Source organism: Megalops cyprinoides, chromosome 7 (assembly GCF_013368585.1).
Source record: "Megalops cyprinoides isolate fMegCyp1 chromosome 7, fMegCyp1.pri, whole genome shotgun sequence".
In the NCBI taxonomy this organism is placed as follows: Eukaryota; Metazoa; Chordata; class Actinopteri; order Elopiformes; family Megalopidae; genus Megalops; species Megalops cyprinoides.
The window spans coordinates 31,638,273-31,665,646 of record NC_050589.1 but is presented as its reverse complement, the minus strand read 5'-3'; the positions used below and the strand labels follow the sequence as shown (position 1 = coordinate 31,665,646).

Here is a 27,374-nt window from a genome sequence, read left to right as displayed (position 1 = left end):
GTTGATCGCATGACTGACATCATAAAATGGTTGTAGGCTACTTTAACAAGGAACTGCTTTAGAAATCAGAGATAAAACAATGTACTTTAACTGTGAGGTGGGCACTAACGTAACTGAGGTCAGCTGTGACTGTTTGTTGCCTGTTTTCATTCAACTGTTAAAGGAAATGAAAACAGGCAACAAAGTGGTCAACAGAAAAATCAATGCTCATATAAATAAACAAGAGGTGACATCAACTTTAAATGAAATTAAAACTTTATTGGAGCCACCATATGCTGTCTGGCCTTGATTTAATTTGGACTCAGAGTTGTTGTTGACTTCACAGAGTTAACAAGTGTTTTTTTACTGACACAACCAGAGCAGGGCATTAAAAATCTTTCTCCCGCCTTCTTGAAAGCAGCTGGTTTTGAGATTATCATCTGAGAGGGGGTGATAAAGGAGGGAAGGAGGGCACCAAGAGGGGCGGTGAATGGCTGAAATATGTTACGGCCGGGGGCTGTCTCCCTGAATCTGCTGCCTATCACATTCCTTGGGGATGGATCATTGTGGAATCAGAAATGACACTCTGAGTCAGCACTGGGAGGTATAAATACAGTGAGAGAAAACAGCGAGAGAGAGACAGAGAGAAAGGATAGGATCATTAATGCAGCAATGACTATAGCCTGTGAATCCAAAAGCTATTAAATATAGGTATGTTAAATGTTATTCTGATTACATGTGTCTAGGTAATTAGTTTATTTATTTAAAAAAAGACTAAAATCAAATAGTCTCTGCAGCTGCAAGCCTGCTTTGGTAGAAAGACAAAAGTTCCGAAAAGAAAAAGACAAAAACAAAGAAATTTAAAAAGGGGTTTAAAAAAATAAGCTTTCTGTAGTTGTTTTCCAATTTGTGCTCATACTGAAGAGCTGTGAAAATGGGTTACCTGGTTCTCTGGATGCTGCTCTCAACCGCACTGTGTGCTCTGACTGCTGTGATCGACAGGCAGGAACTGATGGAAGCCACGGTAAGAATCAAGGAACAGCAGCCAAAATGGTTTACCGTATTTGCACACCTGTTGTCATGCACATTTTTGTCTCCTGTCCATCAACAACATGTCCACAGCACCATACTACAGGAAGAAATGCACAAAAGTGAAAATCAATCAAAAGCTTGTCATAAAAATAGCTGACACTTTTTTTTATCTTTCTACACAAAACAGGTACAGATTTGTAAAGCGTTCAATTAATTTGAAATCACTGGTCCTACCTCACCTGAAACAGGTTTACGGAAGGATTACTCTCCTGCACAGCTGAGAAAATGGCTGTGTGTGTGAGTGTGTGTCTGTGTGTGTGTGTGTGTGCGTGTGTGTGTGAGAGAGAGAGAGAGAGAGAGAGAGAGAAGACAGGGGAAATAGAAATGAGAGGAAAAGTGTACAGTAAAAACTACATATTAAAGGCAGAGGGTGACAGGAGTGTTGAGTTCCCATCTACAGCATAGGAAAAGGGCACTGATAGCAAAATACATCTACAAGGTGCTCATTATATGATAGGACTCATTATATGATATCACAAGATATATTATCATCTCCTGACAGATCAATTTAATTGTTTCTGAAACGCTTTTGGAATGGTTGCATTATTTCGTTGTTGGACTGTGCAGCATTTGAACATCTGTTTTTGACTGAACTGCTTCTCTAAATCTGGAGCATCAGTGCTTTCTTCTCTTGCCATCCCCTGCAGATGATTAGGTAAACTGCAGTGCAGAACATTCCTGTGGGAGTTTACCATTAGCGGAGAAGGTGATACAGAGTTTGTGACTAACGATTCCTTGGTACTGCTGTGGGGCTGCTGCTAACCTCAGATCAAGCAGATGAGGCTGCTAGAGCAGACCTCTGATGGGCACGGAAATGATAAATGTCGTGGATAAGTGGGATGAACTGTCCAATGCAATTCACCACACAGGGCTTTTGAAATATGCTATATTGATGGCTGACAAATTAGTAGTTGTTGCTGTTCCAAAAAGGTACGCCTTAACTTGGGTGATGAAAACGGGAGCTGAGTGAAATGGCTGTTTTTCAGCACTGCTCACACGAACTGTCTCAAGTTTGTTTGCTCCAATCAGACAAGGTCATGCTACACTGTGGGTATGAGGTCTAGTCAGCTACCCATGCCCACATAACTGGCCAGCCTCCGTTACCACAATAACAGTTCTGTTTTTATTCACTCTCAATAACACATAAATCAATTTCTGCCTTCTGAATCATCCATTTTTGATATTTTGGATTTCCCCCAGCACCCATGGGGAGAAGAGTGACGCACGCTCTCTTATTCCAAAAACCAATGAAAGAATAATGCCCTCCTTGCTGTTTTTCAGCACCCCACCTGTGCCATATACCATTGGATTGTCTCTTTCTCTCTAGTCTTACCTGAAGAAATATGGCTACCTGGAAACCTCACTGGACCCAAAAAGCCAAGGGAATCAAATGGAGGAGGTCACAGAGGCGCTCAGGTAACCAATGGCAATGAGCTTTTATTAATACACAGCTCTCAACATGATATGCCTGTCTGACATGTGTCATCTGCCATTTTATCTGCTCTTGTTTTATATAGAACCAGGTGATTTGTGAACCTGTTTTCACACATTAAACTTTAAATAGTGCCAACATTTTTCGTACTGTAGAGTCAGTCAAGTGTGTAGATATATCTACTTTTATTACTTTTTTTGATTGCTCAGAGGATGACTTTCATGTTATTCATCCCCTAAGAGTCTATTCAGAAGTCCACACATGAGATAAGTCAGTTGTCCTAATAACGACAACATGTTAACCCTTAGCCCTGGATTCAGTCAAAAACGCTATGCTATTTGAGGGGGTAAAGTCACATGTAATATGCCACCAAATGAATCAAGGACTCATCAGTTCTTTTTCTTTTTGAATACCACTTTCCCTCAGGATGGCTCGGCAGTTTTGATTGAAGCCAGGGGTAAATCTGTATGGAATGTACCAGAGCGGAGAGGAAGTGGTATTTGCCTGCATGTGGAATGTGGTTTTGTGGACTACAGTCCAAACCAGCTGTGGGATAACAATATTGAATGGTAACCAGCAGAGACTGAGGGAGAGCTGATGGACCTTCCGCAATGTTGTCACAATGGTCCTCTCTTTCATTTTCCTTCTGAACAGAATCTTCCAGAAGGTGACTGACCTGCCTGTCACGGGGAAGATCGACAAGGCCACGCTGGTTAAGATGAGACAACCTCGCTGTGGCATCGAGGATCCTTTCAACCAAAAATCCCTCAAATATCGGCTGATGGGTGAGCGAACACATAAAGGGGCTTCACAAAGGTTTTTGGTATGGATATCGAATGTCAAAAGTTTATGTCTCCGTTTCAGGTTGACCATTATATTAAATTGCCTGATATTACACAAGCATATGCATCACAGTTCTTCCAGAAATGATTATGATATGATTGAAGGATGAATCATCATGCTTATGGAAATATTTATGTTTTTCTGTGCATGGATGTTTGAACAGGCTACTGGCGTAAGAAAAACCTATCCTACCGCATCTATAATTACACCCCTCATCTGGGATTAGCCAAAACGCGCTCGGCCATCCAATCAGCATTCAAGTACTGGAGCGATGCGTCCCCCCTGACTTTCCAGGAGGTGCACGGAGGGCGGCCCGACATCAAGATCTCCTTTCACAAGAAGGATGGCTACTGTCCTGTCCCCTTCGATGGACCAGGTAAGAGCATACTACCTCAAAGGAGAAGGCACTGCCTGGCTGCATTGATCTAGCCTCCTGCACCTGTGTGCAGTGATTGGATGACCATACACAGGCTACTCATGATTAGCTGATGGCACACAGGGTGTGACTGATTGACAGCACATAGGTGGTGTGTGATTGGTTGACCATACACTGTGTTGCAGCAGCCGCAAACTAAACCGGACTTGCTCCTTTCGCTCAGGGCGGGTACTGGCCCACGCCGACGCCCCCGAGTCGGGGATTGTGCATTTCGACGGCTCCGAGTTTTGGACCGAAGGGAAGGATTACGGCTCCAACCTGCGCATTGTCGCGGCACATGAGATCGGCCACGCCCTGGGGCTGGGCCACTCGCAGTACAGCAGCGCCCTGATGGGGCCCGTCTACAGCGGGTACCGCTCCAACTTTCGCCTGCACCCTGACGATGTGCGAGGGATCCAGGCTCTGTATGGTGAGGTCAAGTCTTGCTAAGCATCACATGCTCTGGTTATATGCACTAGGACATGCTTTCACACTCTCTCTGGGCTCCCATAGTCACAAACACTTTGCTTGTATATTATGGTTGACATTTTGCACTTGTTGTTGAATTTTTTTCATTGTAGGCCTATATCTGTGGAGAAACTGGTTGGTGCTTCTCACAAAACCCAAGAGAAGGAGCAAATTTACAAAAACACATAATTTATTTTAAAAACAACAAACAAAAGAACCAGCCTGTGCACACAGCGAAAAAACAACTCAGCCAGCCTCTCTGAAAACCTCTCCACATCATCCAGCAGGGCGCTGCTTATTATAGCATGTCTGATGGATTGATGCTGTACAGACGCTCAGATGCGGTCTGTTGTTTTGCATTGTATGGTTTCTCATGTGGCCTCATTATGTGCACTTATGTACTTTTACTTTACAAGTCAATCTGATTCAGAGCATCTGGCATGAGAATGTACACGTTCAGATCGTTGAGTTTTTGAATTCGATTCGGGTTATGTACCCCACTCTGTGTCTGAAGTCCACGGCTCCCTCTTCCCGCTCAGGCAAGCCAAATGGCAAATCCGGGGGACCCCAGCACCCTGCGCCTGCCATTCCAAAGGAGGAGAAAGAGATTGATCCCTGCTCTGATGACCTCGATGACATCATTGTTGGTAAAAAATCTTCCACCATAGTTTGCCCCGTAAACCCCATGTTAAATATATGTCTATGTCTGAGCATATTGGACTTGAAATATCATTTATATTTGGTGATTTATAGAAGTAGTGCTGTTTTTGATAATTAGTCACTCATGATCTCCTGGGCTACACTGCGTTTTAACTTAGCATACAGCTGCTGGCCTGGGTGTTCAAAAGGCTGACACGTGTTCCCTCCGTTCACAAAGGGCCCTTGAGGAAGACGTACGCTTTCAGGGGGGACTATGTGTGGACGTTGTCGGATAAGGGGTACAACACACCTGTCAAAACCAGCCTCCTGTGGAAGGGCCTGCCTGGGAACCTCAACGCAGCCGTCCACTCCCAGAGAACTGGAAAGACCTACTTCTTCAAAGGTACCCTCATGTGTGGGGCTGACCCTAGATCAGCTTTGGCCTGATTTTTTTTCCCCTTGCCCAAGCACTGGGGTGAGGTGAGGTGATTCGAGATCAGTTGTTTCGGCATAGGCGTAGACCGGCTTCCTGAAAGGTACCTGTGCGTGATTGAGTGGGTGGCTACACAATCATTGCCTAGCACATGCTGATGCAGTTGGTGTGAATAAGCCCTGACCTGTATGATCCCAGATCAGTTTCTTCTTTTATTTCCCCCCAGATGCACTGGGCTTAGGTAATTTGATCATAGAACAGCTGTTGGGGGTTGAAAGTACACGTAACTGTTAAAACATTTCTCTGATGAAAAAGTGGTTTGTTTAGCAAACACAACTTATATATAATTGGTTTAATTTACACATACTTATATACTGATATGCAGATGTACTGAAAACCCTGGTACATTTTTTGATTTTAGGAAGATTCCATCAATCTTCACTGGGTTTGGTTATTTAAACATTTATATCCTGCGTTTTCAGTTTGTTTAATTTCAGGCTGGCTTCCAGGACACTTACCTCACAATGACCTCTGTCCTGCTGTTACTCAGGTGACAAAGTGTGGAGGTACACAGGCTTCCAGATGGACCAGGGATACCCTAAACAGCTGTCCCTCATTCCCTCCAACATCGACACAGCCCTGTACCTCGAGCCCAGCAAGAAAATAGTCTTCCTTAAGGTAGCTATAGCGTGCAGTTGATACTGACATATCACTGATGTTAAAATGATATGCATCAAACTCACTGGGATAGTTCCTGATAACAGCCGTTAGTAGACAAATTTGCGGTAAATTTCCACTGAATCGACCTTTGTGCTTGCCTGAGCTCCTCGCCTTTCCCTTGCCCTCCAGGGCTCTGAGTACTGGGAGTGGGATGAGCTGGTGAACACAGGCTTCAGCAGGTCCCCCAAACCCGTCTCCCAGCTGTTCTCCGGGGTCCCATCCCAACCGGATGCTGCTCTCACCTGGACCAACGGCTACATCTACTTCTTCAAGGGCAACGACTACTGGCGTGTCAACAAGCAGCTGAAAGTGGACAGCGGGTACCCGCATAGCAAGAAGGATGACTGGATGCAGTGTGACGACTAGGCCACCAGAGGGCGAGTTCTTGCAGGGCTTCCAGCTTCAGGAAACATTCATCACGCACTTAACACAGCCACACAATCTGGATTAGGTATTAAGAGAGCAGGATGTCCGTAACTGTAACTCTAATAGACGTTTTACTCCCTGCACAGGGATCAGAGTGTGGAGCAAATCAAATTCAACCTTGCTGCATTTCCCAAAGTCATTTCCTGCAACAAGATGAAAGCCAAACAGGAGTGTCATTGTGTGTTTTGTTTCGGGGCCAGTAATCTAAGATGGTAAAACACTGCCACCTAGTGATGCAAATTGTTATGGCGGTTTGCTCATACTACAACACCCCAAATTAAACACACCAGCACCAGCACCAACATCAAATGTGTAATTGCACACTAGCTTTCATAAAGAAAACCAAGGTGATCTGGGTCGGCCATCCCATCACTCTTACAAGAATTCTGGGATGCATGTTAAATTTTGACTGCACTGCCAGGGTGTGAAGTTAGTCGTAACAGGAATAAAGAATATACAAACTCTACCTGCATAAGGCCAATGCTAATGCAAACCCTGGCTAAAAACACTGCAATTTTCAGATGTTTATTGTACTGCACTGCTGTGCTGCTATTGTATTTGCATTGCACTTCTGCTGTAGTGTAGCATCCTCTGCTCTCACCTGGGTCCCGTTGTTACGGCCTGGTCTAGGGTCAGTCTCCCAACAGCTCAGTTTGCTCCTACAGTTTCCCAGCTTCCCAAGAGCTGCACTTCACTGGCTTTACTTCATCTTTCTCATTGCAGTAAACCACTTTATTCAACTGACATCAGTTTCTCAATTGGAAATATCCTTTTATGCATGTATGTATGTAAATAAATTTAAGTTGACTTTCACAGGCTTTTTTCTTGCAAATACACGAGTTCACCCAAGCAATTCTCTCAGAGAAATGTAACTTCAGCAATGGATGAAATAGTTATAAAACAATACGTCTGCACAATTGCTTAGTTTTAGAGCCTTGGATTAGGACTCCCTAAAAGATGAGAATAAAACCATTTTCTGAACTTTGTTTTTTTGTGGAAAAAAAAGATGATGACTACTGTGTAGCCTGTTTTATTGACTAAATGTCTTCATGGTCAATATCTGATAATCAACTAATATCAAATAATGACTTCGCATAAGATGTAGCCCAGAGTGACTGTTGTCTCTAGTTTTAAATCTACCCCAGGTCTGTAATTAACTTACCAAAATTCAGTTATAATATCAAAACCTGAAATCACCCATATTCCAAACATCCCTTGAACCTGCTGACATAGACCAATAGGAAGGCAGGAAATAAGTATCACATGGTTACCTTGGAGACTCTTGCTGCTGGTTTTGATAGTACATGCCTACAGGTAACCTGTTAGATAGCAATACTTCAGACAATGACACCACCAAGTTCTTTTCTGTTTTTAATAGTTTATCTGTACATTCTCCTAGGACAATTTCTGTGCTGTTTCCAGATCAGTGTCAATGGTATATAAAAGACATAATAAAAAACAATGAACCTAGCTCCTTGTACCCTAACTGATCACAGGCAAGGTAATGCTCGAACTAGGTATTAGTTTAAGAGTTTGCCTTGCAATACAGACACAGGGAGATGTTTTAATACATTAAAATGAGTGTTAGATAGAAGTGCATAGCCCCCCCCCCCCCCCCTCTGCCGCAACACACACTCACACACACTTTACAAAGAAAACACAGCTTTTACCTAACGAGTAATTAGAGTGGTTTGATACTCCACACTGAATGCTTGTAAATTTTCTTTCTGTGAGCCCTAACACTACGTGTCAAAAGGCACTAAATCCTACAATGTGGAGATGGTGATCTCGCCATAAGTACTCTCAGGACGAAAGGCTCCTGTTTGTCTTAGGGCAAGACCATCTGCTCACGATTCACAGATCAGTAAGGTCCTCACAGATCGATAAGGTCCTCACAGGTCGGTAAGGTCCTCACAGATCGGTAAGCTCATCTGCTCCTAGACCATTTGTGAGCGAGTTAGCCTGGCCTGGCGCACCGATTCACTGTATTCTCACTCTGAGCATGAACAATGCTCTTCCATGGCTCATCTGAAGCGTGAAGAAGCAGTCTGATCTACAGCAAGCCATGTGTCTCCTGATTTGCACCAGTTTCTCTGTGGACGCAAACAGTGCTGTCTGCAACATGTAAAATAGAAAAAACACAGTTCAGGTTAGTGCTAATGAACTTCCACGATCCATGCTGCTTAACGGAATAAAAGGTCCACGGTCCCAGTCTTCTCCGATTTAAGGGTGTCATCTGCCTCTCTGTGTTTTTGTTGGACAGCACTTCCCCTTAAGTAGACTTTGACTGAACCCTGGGGTGAATCTGGAAGGAACATTCAGGGCCAGGACTGAGATGAGTTTGTAGCTGCTTCTAATACAGATCTCATGCGCCTCTTTTTGCAGTTCACATATAGCAGGTGCAGCATGGGATTTGTTAAATCTTCTGGCAGTCTTCACAGAGTGGGTACAGCACACATAACGTTTCGTGCAACGCGTATCCAACGGATCCATAGTCCAGATGTTTGCATCTCAACCAATGCTGCAGCACTGTAGGAATTCCCTCTTGCAAGACGCATGAGCCCCACAACGCTCAACACAAACCCCACAACCTTTACATAGTCGTGAATGACCAATGCATCTAACAATGTTTTTTTGGGGTAACCAAGTTTGAATGAGGTTGGGGGGTTACAGGAAGTTTAGTGGTGGCCCATGAAACGGTCGGCGCTGGGGGTGGGGAGGGGGCGCGGCCCGTCCCTCAGACCCTGACGACGGGGGTGGTGGCCGTGAGGGGCACGGTGGAGCCCGTTTCGAAGTCGAAATCGATCAGGGTGTGGTTGGCGGTGCCCAGGCTGCTGAGGGAGGTGCCTGTGCCCATCTGACGATCACGCAGGCTCTGCAGGTAGCTCTGTGAGAGAGAGATAGAGAGAGGGAGAGAGAGAGAGAGAGAGAAAGAGAGAGAGATAGAGAGAGAGAGAGAGAGAGAGAGAGAGAGAGAGAGAGCGAGAGAGAGAGAGAGAGAGAGAGAGAGAGAAAACAGGGTCAGCACACTCGGCCTAACCCTCAGGACTGACTAGGGGAGGATACACCAAAGCACATTACATAATATTACAGCTGCTCATCAGATGTGTGGGGTGGAGTACAAAATCACACATGACATTACTATGACCATCAGACACTCTAAATCTTATCTAAAAACCCTCAGCAATGAATGGAGGCATATGCACATTAAACATACAATGCACATTAAACACACCATTACAGCTTCTTATCAGATACCCTCATACAGATGGGCTTACGTGGTTACATGTCACTGTGACAGAGTGCTGTCACTACGTTTGAGTATGCGCTCTGACTGCCATACCAACAAGCTCTGTGGCGTCGCGGTCAAGGCCGCAGTTTGGTACCCCGTAGACCTGGGTGCTTCATTTCCGCGCGACCACACCATTGGTTTTCAATCGTGTGGAGCAGACAGGGATGGTGTTTACTTAATAACTTGATAAAAGGGATTATGTGGCGCAGGCCCGGGACGAGCCCTCTCAGAGCCTGGGGGGGGGGAGCACTGACCGGCGCCAGCACGTCTCCGGCGTAACGCTTGATGGGCGTGGGCTTGCGGCGGTAGATGCCCTCCTGGCCCCCACCCTGCTGCCGCCTCTTGGCGTCCTTCTGCCGGATGCGCATCAGCTGGACACGTTTCTGCCGCCTGCTGACGATCACTGAGGAGACGGGGAGAGAGAGACACAGACACACACACACACACACACACACACACACACACACACACACACACACACACACACACACACAGACACACGCGCACACACATTCACACACGCGCACAAAGAGAGAGACACACACATAAATCACCACAGCAATGATGTCACTGTTATACAGTAATAGCTCTTATAAGGGCTTTAGTAATGTATTCAGAATGCAGCACCTTGTAGGGGCACGAAAGAAAAAACTAAAGCTACTTAACCAATAACAGATGCCTATTCCCACAGGAAACTTCCTGATTGGACGGTTTAATACAATTGGTGATTGGATGATTCACGCAACTGGTTGCAAGCTTGCAGCAGTGTACAGCGCAGAATGGATTTCCCATAAACCCTGTATTTATAGATTTTTAAGTTGTTAGCTTATTAGCCACACTGACAAATGCAGAGTAAATACTCTGCTGTCAAGAGCAATTCTGTAAATCATCCAATCAGCAGAGCCAGCTTCCCTCTCCAGGGTTGTGCTTGTTGTTAGAAAATGTATAGAATAACCAATAATAATGAACAATAAATAGAATAAATAATTGTATTTTACACAGAACACAACATGAGCAGCAACTCAAGAGGCCAGCAGCACACCTTGTGAGTTGAGTTGAGGGGGAGATCAATTATAATTACAACACGGCTGAGCTCAACATAGTCAACCATAGTATTTTTGCGATGTGACTGATATCAGTAAACTGTAGCACATAAAAAATAACCAGGAATTTACAGGGGTTAAAGGGTTAAAGGGGTGCGGGTGCGCGCCTCTCACCCTCCGTGTGGGAGTACCCCTCGGCCGTCAGCTTCCACTGCACCAGCACCCCCGTGAGGCTGAGGGCGGGCCAGATGCCGGCGATCACCCAGCTGTACCAGCAGAGCGGCGGCCCCGGCGCCAGCCGCAGGCAGTCGTAGGCGTGCGCCGCCAGCACCAGCATCTCCACGAAGTAGTCGGCGCACACGGTCAGGATGGCGGCGCCGAAGGCGGCGGTGGAGAGCACGGTGAGCAGCCGCTGCCACTGCAGCGCCAGCACGGCGCACAGCGTCCCCGCGCCCAGCAGGGCCCCCAGCGGCACCCAAACCGTGCCCGGCGTGTAGAAGGGGCTGGCGGCCAGCAGGGCGGCGACGGCGAGCAGCAGCCCCAGCAGCAGGCCGGTCAGGAAGAGGCCCACGCTGCGCACCAGCATGGTGACCAGGCCGCACAGCGCGCCGATGCCCAGGCCGATGCCCGCGCTCGCCTCCACGCTCAGCTCCGTGTCCAGCACGCGCTCCTTGTGGCACAGCAGGAAGATGACCACCGAGCCGAACATCAGGCCCGACAGGAACATGACCGCCTTGAAGCAGCGGTAGCCTGAGGGGGCAGAGAGGGGGACGGGAGAGCGTGAGTGAGAGAGGACCACTCCACCAGAGCAGGAGAAGGAGAGGGAGAGGCTCGTGAATATGAAGGGAAGGAGGGATATGGGTAGAGGAAAGGGGGAGAGGAGGGGACGTCTGGGAGGCCATGACAGTTAAGGAGCTTGCGCCACAGACAAGGAGAGCCCTATGGCGCAGGATTGAACCCGGCCGTGTCATCTGCGGTCAATGATGGAACACACTGGCTTGGTTCTGCTGGGGAAGGGGTAGGTCAGCTAGAGTCCCCTTGTCATCCTGCTCTCAGTGCCTTGTGACTTGTCTGGGTACCTACAACCTACTCAGTGGCAGGGCAGTCGCCTACCCTCCATTCGGCAAGGGAAAAATAAATAGTTGTGGAAGGCATAAATATATATGGAAGCATTGCTACTTATTGGCGGATTGCCCTATGCCTCTGTGTCAGTGCAGAGGTTGCTGTGTTGAGACAGTAATAGACATTTGTTGCACAAATGGAAATGACTAAAAAGTACGGAAAAGGGTAAGTAAAATGCACATGAAAGAAGACAAGATGTTACAGAGAGGAAGAGAACAGGAGAACTGACTGAGACCACAGCTAAGCGCAACATGCAAAAAAGGTCCACAGGGTGGCAGCATACACTGCATTTCATTCAATGGGGATGAACAAGCGCAATCCCTCACAGGAGTGTGAGCCCCCAACAGGCTAATAACAAAACAAGCTTTTGTAATTTACAGTGAGGCAAAGGTGGTGATCCTCAGCTTTTGCTGAATGTACAGTAAACCTTAGGTCAGCTTTACCAGGGAACCCTGGGTAATCTGTCCATTGTGCCGGCTCCCGCCCAATCGTAAGCAGGCCACGAGCAGCTGTGGGGTTAAACGGATTTGAACCCGTAAGAACGGGTCATCCAGGTGGCACAGCCCTGGACCGCAGCGTGGAGAGGAGCGCAGTCCCATCTGCCCCTCCCAGCTGGGTGGAAAGTGGGCTAATCTGCTTAATTTGGCTAGGCCTGCCACCTGGGCTCTGAACTGCATTAGCCCGTCTACAGCATGTTCTCACATGGGAGCCTTTATCTATACGAGGTGTGAAATGATATGAGCTGTGGGCTGGACTGGAGTTACAGTTCTGCTAGCCCATGCCTGCACTGGGGGCAGGTGTTAATCAGTACTATAGAGAACCTCATCAAGACAGCAGGCACACCTGCACTAGACCTGTGTGTGTGTGTGTATGTGTTTATGTGTATGTGTGTTTGTATGTATGTGTGTGTGTATATGTGTGTATATGTATGTATGTGTACATATGTGTGTGTGTGTGTGTGTGTGTGTGTGTGTGTGCGTGTGTATGTGTGCGCGCGTGTGTGTGTGTGTGTGTTATCGTAGCCCAGGCTCACCGAAGAAACAGTAGATGATGCCGAACAGGCAGCACATGGAGCAGATGACGGCAGGGATGACCTCGTACTTCCTCTCGATCTCCAGGTCGCAGGCGTCCACCTCCGTCACGCCTGACCCTGTCCCGCCGGGGACCAGCGGAGAGGTGTCGCTCATGTTGAGGAGGGGCAGGGAGGGGGCTGTAGTTTGGGATGAACACAGGGAGCAGGGAGAGGTACCTTCACTCGCAGGCTACTGCCATTGGCCTGGCCCTTGCGGTAGATCTGTAAGGGAAGGAGAAACAGGGGTGTGAGTTTCCTGCTGGGCACCTGCGTACACACACACACCGGTTTAACTGCGTCCAGACCGACAGGATGAATCCTTAAAGACTCACAATTTATGACCGCGAACATTTCCTGCGTTTTGGCACTGGACGTAAAAAACCAAACTCATAACCAGCAGTAATCCTGTCAGATCTGTGAGCCTGTATCAACTCCCGCTGCTTTCTGGAAGGGGTGTGAAATCGAAGACTGGGCGGTTTAACATTTTCCCAGCACACCTCCAAGTGTGTGTGTGTGTGTGTGTGTGTGTGTGTGTGTGTGTGTGCGCGTGTGCTTGGGCACGCGTGTGCGTACTTTTACAGGCCATATGTGGAACACGTGTGGTTTGAGCGCTTGACTCACCGCCACATGTCACAACACTTTCGGCTCACACTGCGTGTGACCCTGGCCTCCCTCGCTGGGGCATGAATCACCTCCTCATTGTTTTGACTCCAGGGCGTGAGATCACCGTCCTAAGCAGACCGGTGTCCAACCTGAAATCTGCTGCGAAGGCGACCGCGGTGGTTCTAACCTGCCCTCTTCTGAATAAAGCTCCCCTGGTCCTCCCCCAGTGTTGGCTCACAGGCAGCCACCCCCACTGCCCGTGTACCTCTCAGCTGTCCCCGTGGGGCTTGCAGTGCAGGCTGGGAGAATTACCGCAGCAGGCAGGCTACACTTCTGCGGCCTACGTAGGCTACACTGTACGCCTGTTGTTTACTGTTACAGAGCAACGGGTTTCATATGCAGGGATCGGTGCTTGTGACTCTTTAGCTGCTTGGATTGGCCAGCTGGGTCAGAGACACCTTGGAATGGGTAAACCCAGCTGTGGGAAGTGTGGCCTGCCTAAAAAACACAGCCATGGTGTGGCGTCCTAAGATAGCGAAGGATTCCCGAGGAGAGAGGGCGCCGAAAGCCCTCAGACAACTCAAACCATCACCGCATTCCCAGACTGGAGAGCTTCATGCTTCAGGTGAAGCCGTGACAAAGCAATCCAATCTACTGTTTTGTCCGTTGACCCTATAAAAGCAGAGAGGATACAAACCTAAACCTAAACCCACACAAGCTACAATACCAGTTTCAAATAGCATTTTAGGCTATGCATAGCATTTGGGATTACCATCATAAGATATATCATTAAAGAGATGTAATTATTCAGTAGGTTTACACCAGCATATCTACAAAGCACATGCTGATACCGTGCATTGTATGCCTATGCATGCAGGACCAGTTTGCTCAGTAATGCTCATTGACTGAGATCATATCCAGAGCAGTGCTCCGCTTCCTGATGGGCACTAGCTTGTCCTTAGAACAGTATAGGGCTTCCCAGATACCATCCCATCATTGATGATGTTCATTAATAAACAAATTAGCAATATTGTATAGCAATAAGTAACATTACAATTAAAATCATAAAAGGAAAACAGAACCAGCAGGTATTTGTTCTGAAATTAATTGTGACCATTATTTCATTAACTGGATTAAACTATTAATCATGACAGTCTTGTTTCTGAAAAAACATTTGAGGGGTGAAAAAGTGAAATACTTCAACAGGGAACACAATCAATTAAAAGAACGATGCTAATGCATTACACACACAACCTTCTACTAAATAGTTATGAAAATAAATAGAATAAGTGCAATACATACAAGAACAAATGCTCACAAAACTACAAAAAAAAAAAAAAAAACCTGTCACAAGTTCAGTTAAACTTTGCACTGGCAAACTCGCACTTCTCCTAAAATATCTCCTAAAAACAACTGGCCAAACAGGAACACACAACTTCTTTCAACCCCACAAGAAAGGAGTCCAGTAAGTTTTAATCATCTGTACATCTGCCAAGTTTACTGGAGAAACAACGTCATCCCTCCCTACCGCAGACCTTTTCAGCAGTATCTTCATTTATACCTAGGGCAGGTTAACAAGATTCTACTCCCATTCACAGCTCTATAGAACCAGCCACTTGGCTTTAAGAGATCACTTCAGCGACCAATTACAACACAATCACACCCTCCCCACGGTGAGGCAGAAAGGGGTTGACCTTCACTGTAGTCTAAGCGCATTAGGAGTTGACAATAGGGTGGGCTTCTCTAGCTTCTGGAACAGCCTTTTTTTATGAAGTCATCCGAGTGGTGATCTGACTGGAGAAAGAAGAGGGCCCAGTGAGACCCCCGGACCCCTGCCCTCCCCCCCTCCCTTGTGCTGTGCTTTCCTTTTTCCCCAGACCGCGAGCCGGTCCAGGGGCTCTCACCGTGAGCCGAGATGGAAATAATGAGAGGCCACTGGAAGCCGTTCTGAAACTCCTCCGCGCTCTCTCGCTCTCTCTCTCTCTTTCTCTGAGGGTGTCACCGCGTTTCGCCTCCTCTCCCCTTTCTCACACAGAGAAAGTGCTATAGTGGCTCTCCTTCCTTTCAGCGCAAGAGAATCAGGACAAAACACGGGCCTTGCACAATCTGGCCAGCTGAAACAAGTCTGGGCATGTTGATCGATGTGACCCTGGAGTGTCAGTATGCTGTACGAGGGTATTTGATGACCATTTAATGACAAGAAAGAACACCCCGTCTTCAAAAATGTTTTGACATCTTAACACCGCATACAAATTCACCAAGTCCATCCATACAGTTTGTCCTAAGAAAGCTCTTTCAAACAAAAATGACAAACAAAATATGACATTTACAATCAGGGGGCATTTGATATTGGTTCCAAACAGCCACAGAGGCAATTTAGACTTTGATTCAAAAAATTGTACTTATTTCCACTAACTCACTTGGTACATGCTATTACCCAGAGTGACTTACAAAGAAAGTGTACAGAAGCGCATATAAAAGAGTCACATGAATAACATTCCAACCGTAGAGATCAAATGGTATCATTCATCAAAATGAGCGGATTTTAACCAGCGCGTGCATTTTCTCCAAAAACTACCTACACGTGATCCTAGACAATCTGTCCAGGCCTCTTAGAAATGACTGATGTGTGTAATCACTTATTATAGGGTCATTAGATGGCTGGTGTGTTGAAAGGGCGAGTAAATTTGCAACCTGTAATTTGGGGCGGAAGGGAACAGCCTCAATCAGGGGGGCCTATGTTCCATCCCAGACTTGAAGAGGTGGGTCATTAGAGCCCGGTTATTTCGGGACCGGAGCCAGAAAAACCCTGGTGTTCTGGTGGGGCTGTAATGAAGCATTTCCCCTCTGTCCCCCCCCCCCCCACCCTCTACCCACCCAACACACCTAGCTGCCAGAGGGGCTGCCCCGGCGTCATCCTCACCGCGCACAACGGCCAGCTCTGTCTCGCGGGCCGGGAGAATGGAGCCTTTATGAGTCCACACAAAGGGCCCTGCAGACAGGCCGTGACCCCCTATTGGGGCAAGGTGCTGAGCATGCTGGGTAATCTGCGCGACACTGTGAGACAAGAGGGAGGGAAGGGAAATGAGGTGCTGGCAGCTGGTTGCAGCCTCAATGCTGTCACTCCCCCACACACAGACACAGACACACACACACACACACACACAAACACACACACACACACCCCCACACCCCGGGACTAAAGAAGAAACAGAGAGCTGTGGAGAAGGGGGAGGGATACGCATTTGAGACCAGATGAAGGTGCCCCCTCAAAGTGTTCTGTGTGAATGAAAGACAGGAAACCCTTTCAAACAGGCAGAAGTTAACAGGTCTTTTTTCCGCCATCTCTGGCGAGCATGCCAAGATTCACCATTTCTGGAGATTCTCTCCACCGCAGTTGTTATCATAACACACCATTTTCAATCACTGGCGTACAAAGGCACTCATTAACAAAACCCAGCGAAAAGATAGGTATTCTTTTAAAAAGGAGCAGATAAGAACTCTCCAGCGCTGCTCTCCTGTGGAATCTGCTGAGCGCAGCTGATGGCGAAGGCGAGTGCCTGTCCCGGATTTCTGCGTTGTTCATTTGGGTGTGCCTAATTAGATGGGGGGGGGGGGCTGGGGCTGGGAGAGGGATTCCAAGCACGAAACAGCTGAGCTCTTCCTTTAGTCCGCGGGCGCTGAGGGGGGACCAGCTGGCACCAGAGGCATGTGGGCGAATGCCACCCTCTCCCCACTGACGGGCACGGAGCCCATCCGCCTTGCCCTGTCCCTCTCCGCTCCTCAACTGCTCCATTTCAAGGGTCGCCTCTCCCCGCTGGACCAAGAGGACCCTGTCTGTATAAGTGACCTGAAATTTTCAGGTCAGACTTTCAAGGAAAAATTATGTCATTTCCACAGTATGGAAATATTTCCCTCACAGTACCACTCCACTAACAATACATTCATTTTGTCAAGTCAATACAACAAAATTTCAGCTGAACTCAACTCCAGGTGGTGTGACACAGCAGAGAGTCGCGTCAGGGGCCCGAGCCTGTGATTGGCGTGGAACATCCACAGGGAAGCCCTGACCTCTGACCTCCGACTCCCCGCCCCTTCATTCTCAGGAAACACAGGCTCACAACAGGAAGTCAGGATCAGTTCCAGGTCGTTATTTTTGCTTGACCCTTTCCCTTGAGCGCAGGAAGCAGAGCAGGAAATCGGGGAGGGGAGCTGGGGAGAGCGCGGGGAACGCACCGACGAGGCCCTCCTCGCTGCAGAGGTTCTGGGAACGCGATGAGCCAGACACCCCGCGCCGCGGTCGGCCGCTCTGTGAGATAACGCCGTGCCCAAATCTCACAGATACGCTGCAATAATATTGTGTTACCCGCCGTGCTGGTGTCAAGTGAACTTGGCTGTGTAGAGAGGATTAGGCGGATGATGGACGGGGACCCGTCAGTGAAACGCAGCTTATCTGAGAAAACGGATACGGCTCCCCACTTACCCCTCAGCAACATAGAGCTCTGAAAGGGCCCACTTATTTATTATTATAAACCTCATATTTGTATCCACGGACTAAAGTATTGGAGAACTGATACCCTTAATATAATCTAATTGGATGTTAGCTCTAGGGAGAAGTGAGAATGGAATAGGACCAGCAAGGATGCCATTATTATCTGAGGTTTGCAGTGCTTGAGAAATCCCTCATGCTGCTCAGATATGGGAACTGGAGTGGGCTACACTGAAGATTTCATAAACCTCCTAGCAGTCGACAGCGGTCCCGTTTCACCGTCTCTTTCTCATGTCACACAAAACACCATTAATCATGAAACTCCTCCCCCAAGATCTACCATAACTGACTTCTATTAAACACCAGAGCTCACAAGATGGAGAGCGGCAGGCATTTGCCCAATATACCCTTAGGAGAAGCATCTAGCCTTGCATTTAATCAGAAGGCAACAAAACATCAGCTCACATGTACTGTACATGATCCAACACAGCATTAAGAAAACAACAGCACCAGTTTTTAAACCTGGTCACGGAGTCAGATGTTCGCCTGTGCATCTGGAGTCTCGTCATCCTGCTAATGCGTTCCAGGTTCAGGGTCTCTGCGGAGCGGGAAATCCCCTTCGCTCTTACCACCCGCTCCAGCAAACTCTATTCAGGGCTCAACGAGGAAGCAAAATGTGCGGGAGGACTCTCGGTGAAGGATACTGATTGTATTCTAGGCCCAGGAGATGCTTCAAATAGGGCTTCATTCACATGACCTGCCAACTCCCCATCACCGCCCTAAGTCACATTAAAAGCTGGAGACAACTCTGACCAAGAGGCTCTGATGGAGTCCAGCTCAAAAGCAAAGCTCATCTGCAGAGTCCAAACCTCAACAGCCTTTGTAATAATTTCAGATCTAAGCTTAAAAGGTTCAAATGTAGTTTTACTACTTTAAAAGCAGTCTGGTTCCCATCATTCTTAATAATGCATGATATAAAATGAGCCAGCACAGTCTGATAATTGCTTGAGGAAGAATAACACCAATGTAAAGGCAGACATTTTTCCTGAAAGAGTAGCTTAATCAGAGTATGCACGAAGAGGCACTAATTAATTATTGAGCCAATGGAGGGTGTGAGCTTTTAGCGGTTGACAGGGACGGCTCATAAGTGATATTAATTGAAACATTTATGAGGGTGATAGATGCAGAGGAAACAAACTTGTAAGTTTAGAGGGACTTTGGGACAATTCAAGCTCAAAACAATGTTTTTGAAGGATTGTGGTGCTGCATAACTTTCCTGAATTGTTTCAGTTCTCACAAACAACTAGGGCGAGCCGCTGCCTTCGGATACAGTTACACGGATGATCGTTTAAATGGACAAGCAACGCTGCTGGATGCAGGGTGTTCTCCTCTCCATGCTGTTATTAAGTGAGGAATTGGTACAGTATGTGTCTGTGTTATACAGTTCTATACAGTTCTATCAGTCATTTAAGACAGAACTTTAAGAACAACTCAAAAAAAGGCACACGATTTTACAGACCCATATCTTCTAGGCACCATCGAAACCAATAATCATGCACATTAAGGGTTTTGCTTTTATAAATTAAAGAGAGGAGCGCCAATGCTGTCGTTCAACAATACAGTCAGGTGGAAGGGATCCATAATTTCAGCCCTAAGAGGATCACAAACGGCCCCTGTTACCAGTGCTAGCTTAGAGGAAGCTCATGGTTAATCAGTAATCATGATTAAGTATTTGTCAGCTTATATAATGTTAGTAATATTAACCACAGCAGCAAACGAAGTGATGGAATATGCCAAAGTAATGTGTAGCACACCTCTATAAATGGGGCTCGAGTTGCTAGGTGAGAACATCGCTGTGAAAAATGTAATGCCATAGTCACATGGAACCCGGAGCGATTCTTTGAAGCACCCGCACCAACCTAGCACCCCCTCCTCCCACAATGGAAACTTAAACCAATCTGGAGCCAGGCTTCTCCAGGCTATGACTGTACAAGGGGCACACAGTACACCGTAGTACATCAAAGTTCATTATTCATAGGTTTCACTGAGAATGGTGTCACCATTTGGCACACTTTATACCTGAGTAACCCCCCCCACCCCTGTTCTGTCTGAGGCACAATAAAGTCTACAGCAAAAGTAAAAACTTTAGTTTTGAACTTCCATTAGTAAACCTCGGTTACTTATCTGACACAACAGAAACTGGGACAAGCTCCAGAACAATTCACCACCTTAGTGGAAAATATTCATTGGTTCATTAATTTTCTAGGCCACTGAGGCGGCACCTATCAATGATATGAAAGCATGCTCGACACTGATTTCAGCCCGAGGAAGGCGGCCACGATCTCGGTCTGTTGAGCCGAGACAGAGGGCAGTGTGTGTGAGTGTGTGTGTGTGCGTGTAGCCCGTGAATTCCAGAGGGATCACTGAGGTGGAAGTTCAAAGTTAACAAAACCGCCTTTTCTCCAGACGGTAGAATCGGCTGGAATCTGTGCGTTTCCCTCCCAGTTTAATCACAGGCTCCGCTCCCTACCCGCGCATAGCAGAGAGATCGGCGCTCTTCGCGTTTCTAATTAAACCAATAAACAAAATGCACACCAAATGCGTTTCGAATGAAAGGGAGCCGGTGCTTTGAAACGCTTTTCCCTGCCCTGCGAGGCGTCAGAGGGGACCGCGGATACTCGACGCCCCCGTCTTTCCCCGTCCCGGCCTGTCATTTGCACACTTGCACAAGATGCCTGGCGTCTCCAACATAATCGCCCCTCAGCCATATGCTCAGCCTAGATATGGGACTCTTCCCAATGTTCCCAGCCCCTGGTGCACTTACCCTTCCCGACAAACCGCAGGCAGACGAACTTCGCCGCTTTATCTATAGGCTTCTGACGGCTAGCGGCAGCCTTACCTGGGGGCCGGCCGGCAAATGAAATTACGCTCGCATTAAACGGCTTTCAGACCTGCGCCCTGCTGGCTGTGCGGAGTCCTGTTACACGGGATTAAACTCGGCCTGAAAGGAGCTCACCGGAGCCTCTCCCTGCCGCGCCAGCTGGTGGAGACTTTGTGACCTCAGCCTTCGTAAGACAGCTGCCGCTCAGCCATGTGCTCCGACAATAAACTGACACAAATACACTCCTAATACCAGACAGTACATCCTCTTCCCTTTTGGTGCAGTTAGTTACATGAATTCTTACTTACGTTTAAGAATCTTGATCAGGACAAGACAGGACATGACCAGAACATGACTTGACCTGGACAGCATACTGGAGGTTGGCACGTATGGTGATTCTGCTGAGCCAACACACTCTTCTAAGGTTTCCCTTACAGTGGATTTATTTGGATGATGTGCCCTCTTGGTCAATACGCTCTCTGATGCACTAATTCCACCTGTGCGAGTTTGGGTACCACACAATATGTCCCTGAAGAGGATACTGGCAGGGTACATACAAATATTTGGAAAAGTATGTGCAGAATGGACTAACAAGCAAAGTTTAGATCCTTTGAAAACACTGGATCAGCTGTACTGCCGGCTGCAGAAAAGAAAAACAACATGGGACCATATAGAGATTTGCTTTTCTTCCATAATGGACAAACATTCCACTTGTTTTCCTTTCTGGTTCATTTCTTGGCACGGTGAGGGAAGGCCAAGTATTCTTTAGATTGGCCTCTATAAGCACAGAATTAGCCCAACAGAGAGGATTTAGCTGGGCATGACCATTAATCTTGCTCACTGTATAGCTACTTTGCAGGAATTCGAGCAAGACGAGGCTGAAGTGTGGTGAGCGAGAGTGAGAATAATAATATAATCTGGATTGCAGGGGATTTTGGGGAGAGAGCACAGGATAATGGCACAGCAAGCGGATTAGGGGCCACCAACACCTACCAAGATTTTTTTACGACCTATAAGGAAAAAGAAACTGCTTTGTGCAGCAAGTCTTCAAAAAAGCTTGTAAAGACAGACAGACTTCCGTAGCATACAGTTTCAGGACACACAGAGAGTCTTTTTCAAAAAAAAAAAAACATTTTTTTAAAAACAAACTCCAGGTACAGTTTTCAGTTGGACAACCAACACGGAGAGATGTCCGCAAAAGGTGTGTGCTGCAATTTATTGTGCAACTTTAAAGACTAGAACTAGAAGCAGAATGTGTTCTCATTAATCACTGGTTATGAACTGGTGGAAAAAAAGTCAAAAGTAGAGAGCTGAGTGGAGAGCTGTCAAGTGCAGCTCATTCTAAGTGCTTCCACTCGCCATCTTGATTTGCTTTCGGCTCCACCGCCACAACAAAGCTGGTATTGTTGTCATCCGGAAAGCATGAGTGCGTCATCATTGTGCTCATATCTTTCCAGCGTCTTTGTTGGGTTTTGCGACCCGCCAATAAATCCACAACAACTTTTTTTACAAGTCAAAAGACATGAGTAATCATGGATGGCGAACAAGATGCAGATGCCTCTGACAGAAAAGGAAAGCAAGAAAGTAAAAGTGGGATACAACAGCTGTAAGTGAAAGCTGCATGTATATGACTTGACATGATGCATGACACGCAATGATACAGGTGAAACTGGCTTAATTTTGCACCAATTCAGGGTTATCAATAGCTGATGACTAGAACTAGACATGCTGCCACATGTCTCAAGCAACGAAATGGTTTCTTCTCTTTCCCACAACGTCACTTAGGCCACGGACACAATACACGGCTTTCAAAGTCGTCAGATCGCTGTACCGTTCACATCACACAATTTGCTGCCTTATAATCAGGAATCTTGAAGTCATTGTGGTTTGCACACTACATGACTGATCAGCGACAGGGGGTCACACATCTCCGAAGGAGATGGAATCTCCGACGAGTCAGTCTGGTCTTCAAACTACGTTTTGTCACGAAAACACAAGCGAGAAGTGACACGGGGAATGACGTGATTCCAATGCGCGAGACAGGGATTTCTATGCTCTGTAAGCAATACGGCCAAAATCTCATCTCGCAATATTTGTATTTTGTTGGGGTACTGCTACTATTGATATTGTTTATGTAATTAAATTGTAATGTAAGAGTCACAGCCTTAAGTCATGAATTCATATTCACAGAAATGCTGAAATGCAGAAATTTATTATTTTTTGGAAACATCAAAAAGGCATTGGTGCTCCTGCCAAAGTTCAACCAAATTTTCCTCCATTCCTTGGGTCCAAGCAGACTGCAGAACTTTTGTTGTAGCTATGCTTGTTGATGTTGTACAACTGCTCCCCCTGGTTTCCCCTCACCCCGTGTCTTGCACTCTCATTGGCTGTAGCTCCTCGCCGCACTCACTGCCAGTCACAACCGGGTCACAACACTTTTCACACTACAGGATTTGGACTCCCTGACAGGTCCAGATATTTAGCCTGATTGATATCTTTCAGGCGTCTGCAAGGCATCGGCGTGTCTCTCGGATGGCGTCTTTGAACAATTCACACATTGCGATCGAGAGCCGATTTGCCTCTGATCTGGGGCTTTTCTCGCCAATCTCCAAAAACTGTTGGTGAGTGGAAAACCAGGGCTAAAATCATGTAGTGTGAACCTGGCCTTAAAGTTGCATAATAAAGAAATTTGTCCATATTTTGCATTGATACAAGGGTCTAGGCCTGATTTTTGGTAAGGCTTTCTTCCAAAGCTCAGTGCAGTGCCTGTGTTCTCTCTCACCCTCAATACTTCAACTGCAGACAGCCTGTTACAGATCTGAATACCTGTACTGTGAATCAAGATGAGAACTGAATAGAATTAGAATTTGCCAGTATGTTTGGTGTGATTTCAATATTTGACGAGGTTTACGGATTTACATTGAACGCCTCTGAATGCACTCAGAAAGCAGCACATCTGGTTATACAGCCTGCAGCATCAAAAACAAACATTTGCTGTCAACAAGTCTCCAGTCCTTCCTGTCAGATGTCAGATTACACTTCTGCTTTTAATTTTCACCTTCAAGAAGGAAAGTGCACTTCAAAAAAGGGTACTACAAAAAAAAAAAAAAAAAAAAAAAGTCGGAGGACATTTTCCCAGGCAGGGCGCGACAGAGCCATCTGGTCTTGGCAGACTGGAAAGTAACTGGAGACGCACTGTGACTCTCTGACAGAACAGCCAGGCTATCATTACACCTAAAAGCAGGAACACTCCCACCACTAAACACACTCTCTCGCTTGCGGGCCTCGCCTCCAGCAGACTATGTCATTTCAACAACCTGAGGGGGGAGACCAGAAAATTCAGAGAGCAAAGATGAAAAGACACAGGTCAGGGGAGACAGCGTGGTAATGATTATCATGGAAACAAAGGGAAGGGGGAAAAAAAACAACAAAAAACAAAATGAGAGCCCCAGTCTGGTTTTAAAGCTGACACCACAGTCATAACACAGTCAAAAACGATACAATGAACAGATGCGTTTCAGAGGCCTGCGTATGTTGCCAGTGGGTTATAAAACACCCCACTTCAGCACACCCACCCCCCAACTGCTTGCCTAACTCCACCTTTTTGGGGAAGTTATAGTTCAAAATCATCTACAGCTTGTATCTGAGTACTGGCAACCTGCAGAGAACATTTTCAGGTTTCTTTTTCACCAACCAGAATGCAAACAGTAACGTGACATACTTGATGTGGCATACCTGATGACTTGCAGCATACCATTTATTTGCATTTGGGGACGCCAAGGATAGTGGGACACAGATGTTGCCATTTAAATGAGAGCCCTGCAGACTTTCTTCCTACTGTGCACCCACAAAATTTTAGGCTTCCCAGAGCATAAATCAGTTTGCCCTGTTACCAAAAGTGAAATTACTAATCTGGTCACTCAGACATGGGTAGCGTATGTGTGTGCAAGCTGCAGTTCTCTTTGGGTCATTCAGCTCTCTGAGTCTCTTGGGGTCATTCAGCCAGCCTTTAAATACTGTAGCCTAATTGTTGTCAGGACAACCAACAACATCATGGGGAAAGCCATTATCTCAAAATGTTTCAGCGAGGAAAGCAATGAATACTAATAACTATACTTTTATGTTCCACTTATAAAAGGACAGGCCTACAAAACAGGGCTGTTATAAGTGAATAATGTCTTTTGTTTTCGCAGCATTCACTGTGAGTTCCAATACTTACATGCCAAAGATTCTGTGGCAATTTTTTAAAGAGGGCTACATCATAACAATTTGGTCAGTTTTAAGGTATATGATATATAGTCCTGTTGAAAAGCTGTAATTTGACTTTGACCATGTAATTAACACTGGACCAACACTGGTAAAAATTACTACCATTGCATGAGGTACAGAACAAGGGAATTTGAAAATTGCCCTTAAGTAATGTAAAATAATGTCATATATATATATATATATATATATATGTATTTTATATATGTAATATATATATTTTCATGTCTAAACACTATTGCTGCTGGCAAATGTAGAGACGTCGTACATTTAAGCAGTTATGTTGTCAAAAAAAGGACAAACAAGACAAAATAAAAGTTTAAGTTTAATGTATGGCATACATGCCATACATACAGTATGCAGTAGTAAGAATGACATGTTCGGAGGAAATACAAGCGTTGATTATAAAGTAACATCGAATTCAAGACGACAATCCACTGATCAGTTCCGCTAGAGACCGATGATCAACCAATTGCATATTTCTCAATAACTAATGAAGCAGCAGAACAGTGTCTATTCTTTTGAGATCGGTCAGAGCGGACAAGTTTGTGGCGACATAAAAAACAAGTACAACTACTTAACATAGCTATAATACTGCAGGTCCTTCAGCCAGCTGGACCAAAATATGGTAACGTGGGTGTACTAGCTATCAAGCAAAGCAGCATCAGTAGTATTGTAACTAAATGACAACATAAACATCACAATAACATATCCATGAAAACTTACCAGGCTTGGGTATCTTGCACCGTTTTTAGGTTGGTCTCCGTAACTGCGATGACACGTACAGCGTATCGCACAGCACCAAAGTTGTCGGTTAGCTAGCTATAGTTAACTAGCTTGCAAAGTAGCAATTAGACTACGTTTTAGAGATGTCTGGCCTCAGTAAGTACTGATTATATTCCTTTTGAGAAATTGACCCATTTTCCCCATCTGTAAATGGTCCACTTTTCTTCCATTTTTGCAAAACAGTACCAGTTATTTCACTCACACGAAAAACAACAAAACACGACAGAGTAGCCCATTATCAATTTAAGAAATGAACTGTAATAAAACGTTAACTTGCTAACGGATAAAATCAGCTGATGTTGTTTCACTGTAATGTTACTGACGTGTATCGGTGGCTATGCAGTCTAGATAGCCACCTAGCAAGCTACTTCATCAAAGTTAGCAAGCTACTAAATACGTCGTTTTTTCTCTTTGATCCTCCCCTAGATAACTAACTAGCTATCTGCCTTGCTCGAAATGATGTCCAGGAAGTTCGCAGTCCAACAGCCTTCCTCAGTTCACACTCCAAAACTTTTAACTGAGACTCCCTCGTCTCCTGCAACAGCTGAAAGCGTTTGACATCACAGCCAGGCAGGGGACCATCTGTGCCGGTTTGGGTGAGGGGAGGGGGAAACTGTAGATTGTGGAGAGGGGTTGCCAGATGATAGTTTGTATTCAAATCCTCTTGGCACTTGGTCGAGATGTGCGTTTACACCTTTTTCTCCCGTCAAGTTTTCCATTTGCTTGGAGTCGCCGTGCGATGTACTGGTGCTAGCACGACTGTCAGTCTGATTTACTCAAAAGGGTAATCAAATCATGTGTAATGACAGCTTGCCTTTCTCTAATTGCACACTGTCAGTCGTACAGAACTTCAGTATGATCTGAAGTGTGTCGTAGAGTTCGTAGGACCCAAGTCAACCTCCGCAGTCAAAAGCGGCTAGGAAAAAGCAGGACTCTTCACGGCTATAATTGGAAATATGGACAATTTTGAAAACTTTTATTTTTCACCCTCACCTATCAGGCACTGCTCAGGGATAGTGAGTGCATTCCCATCTGTTTCACCTTCTCTCTTTTGTGAGAGACTCGTGTTACCACCGTCAGCCAGTCAAATAAAAAAAGGATACAAATCTAGAGATATATAAACCTTTTCAAGTCTAAGCAGCTTGGAACTGATGCTGCAATGCAGTGTGTCTATGACATGCCACCTGTGACATATTGGTCCTGTAATTATTATAGAAATGGAAAGTTCAAGAATATCAAGAATGGAAAGTTCCCCATTATTAAATGAATTTCCCACATGTGTTGGAAGAGGTTTATTCCATGACTACGCAGTCAGTCGACTCTGAATGTCCAATGGGCCCAGAGTATAGACTAAATAAGCACTGCACACTTTT

At 46.1% G+C, this 27,374-nt stretch overlaps 2 protein-coding genes across 2 annotated transcripts; one reads left to right on the top strand and one right to left on the bottom strand.

Annotated features, from left to right (window-relative positions):
• The first annotated feature begins 913 nt into the window (after positions 1 to 913).
• Positions 914 to 6,387, top strand: LOC118780828 (matrix metalloproteinase-19-like). The gene is given in 9 exon segments (XM_036533545.1): positions 914 to 1,003; positions 2,399 to 2,487; positions 3,158 to 3,288; positions 3,510 to 3,722; positions 3,946 to 4,226; positions 4,801 to 4,876; positions 5,107 to 5,271; positions 5,852 to 5,979; positions 6,151 to 6,387. Coding segments are annotated over 9 exon segments (1,410 nt in total).
• Positions 6,388 to 9,096: 2,709 nt separating this feature from the next.
• LOC118781005 (transmembrane protein 198-like) lies at positions 9,097 to 26,386 on the bottom strand. The gene is made up of 5 exons (XM_036533837.1): positions 25,942 to 26,386; positions 12,938 to 13,198; positions 10,957 to 11,532; positions 9,994 to 10,142; positions 9,097 to 9,334 (listed from the first exon to the last, which is right to left on the bottom strand). The coding sequence occupies exons 2-5, from the start codon at positions 13,089 to 13,091 to the stop codon at positions 9,185 to 9,187; spliced, it is 1,029 nt and encodes a 342-aa protein (XP_036389730.1). The 5' UTR covers positions 13,092 to 13,198; positions 25,942 to 26,386; the 3' UTR covers positions 9,097 to 9,184.
• Positions 26,387 to 27,374: the final 988 nt, after the last annotated feature.

What these genes read in the sequence shown, in the direction of transcription:
- LOC118781005 (XM_036533837.1), bottom strand. Translation starts at nt 13,091, where the DNA reads ATGAGCGACACCTCTCCGCTGGTCCCCGGCGGGACAGGGTCAGGCGTG. An exon ending in CATCATCTACTGTTTCTTCG is followed by an intron (nt 11,533 to 12,937) that starts GTGAGCCTGGGC and finishes CTGCCCCCTCAG; the next exon opens with GCTACCGCTGCTTCAAGGCG. An exon ending in GGGGTACTCCCACACGGAGG is followed by an intron (nt 10,143 to 10,956) that starts GTGAGAGGCGCG and finishes CCGTCTCCTCAG; the next exon opens with TGATCGTCAGCAGGCGGCAG.